This window comes from Austrofundulus limnaeus, unplaced genomic scaffold (assembly GCF_001266775.1).
Source record: "Austrofundulus limnaeus strain Quisiro unplaced genomic scaffold, Austrofundulus_limnaeus-1.0 Scaffold328, whole genome shotgun sequence".
Classification (NCBI taxonomy): Eukaryota; Metazoa; Chordata; class Actinopteri; order Cyprinodontiformes; family Rivulidae; genus Austrofundulus; species Austrofundulus limnaeus.
Window position 1 is genome coordinate 285,648 of NW_013952730.1, and position 6,173 is coordinate 291,820.

The following is a 6,173-nucleotide window of genomic DNA, read 5'->3' on the forward strand; positions in this document are numbered from 1 at the left end:
ATATGCGTTTGCACACTTTACCGTGCAGTTCAGGCAGAGCCGTTTCTGACAAATAYTTTCTGCTCACCATCTCGTAGCGCGGCTCTAGCTGGTTAATCAGCAGCCGGAATCCTTTATCTCCATCAACTGAGAGCGGCTGTCCATCCATGACAATAAAGTTTAGTATCCCCTCAGTGATTTTTGTTGCCTGCACACTATTAGGTGGAAAATTTTCACCTCTTTCCTTCATCTCCTTCAAAGTCAGTTGCTTCATGCCGTCTCCTTTTTGTTGACTCCGTTCAACAAACTCCGCGTGCTCTTTCAGGTGAAATCGCTGGAGATGCTTGATTAAGTTGGTTGTGTTGTAGCTTGAAGCTTTACTTCCGCCCCTTGGAACAATCTGCGCATGTATTGCACGTAGCCATCGGATGTGTTGGGTGAGGTAAAGTAAAAAAGCTCTAGATGGCTGATCCTTTCGTTCGCTCCATTTTGAAAACGGCACGTGCCACTGCACTGCGTGTCGCTGGCGCATGACGTCGCATCACTTGCGGACCTTAGCATAGAAATAAACTGTATAGACCTGCCCCTATGGATCGGGTCCATTGCCACCGATACCCGATCTAGAAGTTTTTTAAATATCGGGACCGATACGATACTGGTATCGGATTGGTGCTTCTCTACCTGTGATTCTGTGCATCATCACATATTGTGACAACAGCTGCCGAAGATGTAAATTCACCACCAACCTCCTCTATCAAATCTCAACAAGTCATTTTTTTTGAACCAGTTAAATAAGGCCATGAATGGCACATTTCCTCCGTGTTGGAAACCATTGTGGGCATGCTGCTGCTCTGCTTTTTTATGAAGGAAGGTGTAATGGTACTTTCCTGCTTTGTTCAATGGACCAATTGCAGCAATTCCCCCTCTCGCCACTGATTACTTTTCTAACAAAAAAAAAAATCAAATAAACCACAAATAAAATAAAATAAAAAATAAATCGACATGACATGAATGTACTTTGTAATTCAACGCATTACAGAAATGTAGTTGAGTAGAAAGTACAGATACTTTATGTAAAATGTAGTGGAGTAAAAGTCAAAAGTACCCATGATGAAATCTACTTAAGTAAAGTACAGATACATGAAAAATGTACTTAAGTACAGCAACAAAGTACTTGTACTTAGTTACATCCCACCACTGCATGCAGGCCAATATAATCTAATATAAAATTTTTTGGTTTATATTGGACCAAAATTGATATTGGATTGGGACACTCCTAATCTTTAACTTTCAGTGTTGTTTTTTTAGTTTACAACAAATGCAGTGAAATGTTCTGAAATAAGGATGAGAGTGTTTGGGATGAGTAGAGAGGATCTTTTGCTTGTAATTTTATATTCGGGCTACATTTGTGTGTGTGTTTCACTCTGCAGCAGAACAAGATCGGCTTTGCTGCTGCCCAGCCCTACGGCCAGTGGGGCCAGTGGTATGGCAATGGACCCCAGATCAGCCAGTATGTCCCAAATGGGTGGCAGGTCCCCACCTATGGTGTCTACAGCCAGGCCTGGAACCAGCAGGGCTTTAAGTAAGTAGCTTGATGTGCACAGGGCTCCCCTTCACCACCTTCTCCTACTTCAGTACCACCAGATTCCCCCCTTCAAGACCAGGGGAGCAAGAGCCAGCCACAGGAGGGAGCTTAGCCTCCCCCGCCCACTCACCCTCACCAGACACTCGCCTTCCTCGACTTTACGAGCTCAAGACACAACCACACAACAATCTGAACTGAAGGTTTCTCTCTGATCCAGCTTCAGTGTTTTATTACTGCTCACTGTGGACAGCATGTCTTATATTTAAAGATGTTTTGTTACAAGCTCCTTTTTTGTTGATTTTTACCACCCAGTAGATCTAAAAGGTGCCCCATTTAAACGTGGAAACTAAATTTTGGATTTCAAAAGTTTAAAGCCAGCTGATGGACAAGACTTATTGAATACTAGAAAATTTTATTCCCTCCAACCCCTCCCCACTTTAAGGGTAGTTTGTTAATGAACACCTTGTTTTGCTTTTGTGAAAATTATCCAGAGTTGAAACTGATCTTCAGTGTTGTTTAGTTGTTTATGTTCATTCTTGTCTGTTTTTATGTTCTGTTTTTGATTTCATTGACTTTTTTTTTCTACATCAATGTAAGTTGGGAGTGCTGGGTGTCACTGTACACACATTTACAGACGGCTTCTGTGCACTGATGTGTGCTTTCAAGGGTAATTAAAGGACAGCCTTATGTTCCTGAATGTTTAAAATTAACAATGAACAGTTTTATAGTGTCAAGATGAATAAATGAACAATTCTAAATTTATAAATGAACAATTCCAAAAATGAGACAAGACCTGTCACCTCTTTAAAACCTTGTCCTGAATAAGCTGTCAAATCCCCATGCTGAACTTACAATTTATTCTGATTTCTTTTAATGATAAAGAATTTAAAAATTAAAATTAAAGTACTGTTCAAAAATTTAAAACGCCTTTGTTTCTTTACACTTTGCTTCCAAGGAGTCTGTTAAAGTGATTTAAATCAGTAGTTCTTCAGGTTTTCACTCATCCTGAAATGTTCAAATAACGAGAAAATCTGGACTTTGTGAACATTTTCTCTCATTTTCAGTTTCATTCTTCTGCAGATCATCAATTTTCCTTTAAACTCTCTTTTGGAATCACTTTAGTGCTAAAATACTGTTCGTTGATTCCATGAAAAATACCAAATACATGCAAATAAATGGTGTTTTTTTGACTCAAAGGGTTTAAAGGTACTTTAAGTACAAGAAAATGATCAGGATGTTTGAGTGAAAAAACAGCCAAAGTCCAAAAAAATAAAACAAAGCTGAAAACATTGAGAAATATTTATAAATTTGTTAAATGATTGTAAGGAATTTTGTGTCCTTGGAAGTGACGTAGAAAGAAATGAGACGTCTGAAGACTTTTGCACAGTACTGTAGGTGAGCTGATGTTTGTGTTATTGTGTGGTTAAATGTAAAGTGTGGTAAGACGGCTGAAAACGTCCACATCATGTGGTTTATTTGTAGGTTGGAAGGAACTGATTTGTTTCAGAAACTTTCTGCAGGGAAGGTGGATGAAAGGAAGATTTAGCTTGCTGCGCTTAACCTGTTTGCCTTTGTCTGCTTGCCCACCCTGTTTAATCAAACGACACCTTCTTTGATCTCTTTAAACGGCTCTCATTTCCTGTATCCCTGTGTGTTTTTTCTCTAGCCTAATTGTTTTTTTTACCCAGCTTTCTCACCGTCACAATCTTCTTAATCTAGTCTGTTCAAATTCTAGTAACTCTTGTTGGCTCTCTTTCGCCTCGTCTCTTCTAACCTGCTGGCATTTTTGTCTTTCTCTCTCTTTACCTCATCTTTTGCAGTCACTTACCGGCCAGTGCTGGGTGGACTGGCATGAGCGCCATCAGTAACGGTGGGGTTATGGAGCCTACACAGGGACTGAATGGAAGTATGCTAGCCAACCAGCCCGGTATGGGAGCTACAGGATACCCCACACACTGATTGGTGGGCAGGGTGGGAGATTTGTCAGGAAACAGCCTCCTATTGGCTGCGTGCCGCCCTGCACAGGGTCTGTTAAATATCGCCTCAGTTTGTGGCAGGACTAAGACTTTTTTTTACAGGATGTTGAACCTTGTGAGAAGGTTGACATCTGTGAAATGTAAATGGAATTTCATGTGGGGTTGAGCAAGCAGGAGCCATGGAGCAGAGGTTTGACCCCCACAGGTATCTACACCCCTTTCTGGTAGGACGACTGGCTGTGAACCAGGACTCCTGCCATTTTTAAGTTAACTGTAAATGAGTATAAAACTGTAAAGGAGAAACTTTTGGATTTTCTTTTCTGGGTTTTAAAAATTGCTTCCATTTTTCATGTCCTTCCTGTTTGACAGCCACTGGGACGTTCTTGTTTTCTTTTCCTTAAACCAAGTCACTCTTAATTACATGAGAAATGGATTATTTTTTTCTTGGATTAAAAATAATTGCAGGGATTGTTACCACTGCTGTTTTCTCTGTAAGAGCAGATAAATATTGCACAGATTTTTCTCTCTTCTACTCGCCAGACAAATTCGGCTACATGAGTATTTCCTCTTTTGCATTCCGTTTCTCCTTCATGTCTTCTCGACAGCCTCAAATCTCGTTTGTCACGTGTAAATAACCATTCAATCCATTCATTTGAAACAATGTAAGTAAAAAGCTACTGTTAACTGTGGGTGCTTGCTTTGAGTTTTGTTTTGATAATTTAACAGTTGACTCCAACATTGTACGTAGCAGAGTGACACTATCAAACGTGACACTGGTACAGTGAACACAATTCTTCCATGCAGGGAAAATACAGCATTGCCATGCAGTGCATATTTAAATTTAACACGATTCAAATGGTAACGGGTGGATATGTATGTTTGAAACAGATGTTTTTTTTTTAAGTATACTGAAACCAGACATTTTATATAGAACATCTGGGTGAATTGAACCTTTCCACTTGCTCTTTTTGCCAGTGAAATGGGGAGGCCTACATTGTAACTGTTGCCTTATAGAGCTGGTTTCTTTTAGCTGACAAAATCCTCTTTCTAATTAGGCAGTGCCTACWGACATTTTCAACCCCTTTTTGTTTAGAAAGGTGTTAGCCCTGAGACCTGATGACTCTGCTACTGTAATCAATGTTTTCTTGCTTTGTTCAATTAAAATGCTAATGCACAAATACCACAATGTGTTTGGGTTTTTTCCCCCCTCGTGTAGCTTTTTATTCCAAGAAAATCATGGAGTTTATTTTTGTCTTGATATTTTATTTGAGAACAGGAGTGGTCTTAATTAAAATGAACTATTTTTCTATACTGTGAGCAAAACATGTTCATTCAGGGTTCCTGTGGATCCTTAAAGTCTTAAAAAGCATTAAATGCATCAAACAAAAATAAGGCCTTAATTAGCCTTAAAATGTCTTGAATCAATTTTTTTGAGGGCTTAGAAATATTGCCACATTGTAAGTAGGATAATTGTAATTCATCTCAAATTTTAAAACAATTGGTAACATTTAAAAAATAATTTTAAAGAATGCCTCTCGCAGCTCGTGTAAAATTTTTGACTTTTCCCATTTGTATGTATTGTGAAGTTGGTCTTAAATTTCATTTCAAGTGGCATTAAAGAGGTCTTAAGTCTTAAATTAAACTTGTCAAAGGCAGAACTGAACACAAAATATGAATGTATATAAATGTGTTCATATTTTTTTTATAAAGGGCTAAATTTTCAGTTTGTCCTGCGTTTCCCATTTTTCCCTGCTTTTTTAAAGCTTTTCATATAGAAGTTTTATTTAATGAGACTGAATGTTAAAGAACATTTTTTGACATATCAAGACTTTATTTACCCAAACTGTTAATGTTCATTAGTAACAAAGACCAACCACAATCATTGCAGTTTCAATAGTTTGTATTGAACCATGAATTTAGGTTTAGGTTTTGGTCAAAGTAACTCATGTTTCATCTCAACATTTACATGGCTAAACTACTGTTAACATGGTTACCACTGAGGGATGAGAAAATGGTTTGTTAGGTTTATAACATTGACACACACACACACATCCTTGTATTTACATTAAACAGAATTTGTATTGACTTCCATTCATTTTTTATAACTATTTTCCCCAACACGAACCATTACTGGTCTATAGTTAACCTAACCTGAACCAGAACTTAATTCACACCAATCCTCTAAACCTAACTAGTAAAGCACAGCAGAGCTGCAAAGTGAGGAAGAGGAAAATGTCCTCATTCTACATCAAAGACCTCACTTTGATAGTAACTATTTTGCAAATGGTCCTCACTCTGTAATCGCAACAAGCACACACCAGATCCTGCATGGACACATGCAATACTTGTAAATGTGGAAAAAATGTTGCAGAAAAATCTGTGGATGAATTATTTCACATTAGTTAATGATAAAAAGGTTACCAGATGTAATATAAAAATTAATTTATTCTGTTACTGCAGTTCAGTTTAGTTATTGACCAGAAACCTTAAACTTGTCGGAAAACAATACAATATTTACTTTCTTTGTGTAAAAACAGATTTGACTGAGGGCACATGGGTTGCTTAGAGCAGTGTTTCCCAAAGTTGGGGTCGGGACCCAAAGTGGGGTCCCGAAACATCAAGGTGGGGTCCTG

At 38.3% G+C, this 6,173-nt stretch overlaps 1 protein-coding gene across 2 annotated transcripts in view; it reads left to right on the plus strand.

Moving 5' to 3' along the window:
* LOC106527488 (nucleolysin TIA-1 isoform p40) overlaps positions 1-4,723 on the plus strand; it is a 14,346-nt gene extending 9,623 nt beyond the window's left edge. The window contains exons 11-12 of one of the 2 annotated variants that reach the window (XM_014022396.1): positions 1,413-1,561; positions 3,385-4,723. In XM_014022396.1, coding sequence (XP_013877850.1) covers positions 1,413-1,561; positions 3,385-3,523 — 288 coding nt within the window. In that variant the 3' untranslated portion in view covers positions 3,524-4,723. Of the gene's footprint in view, positions 1-1,409; positions 1,562-3,384 lie in introns of both variants that reach the window. The other variant, XM_014022395.1, reaches the window with a different exon arrangement.
* Positions 4,724-6,173: the final 1,450 nt, after the last annotated feature.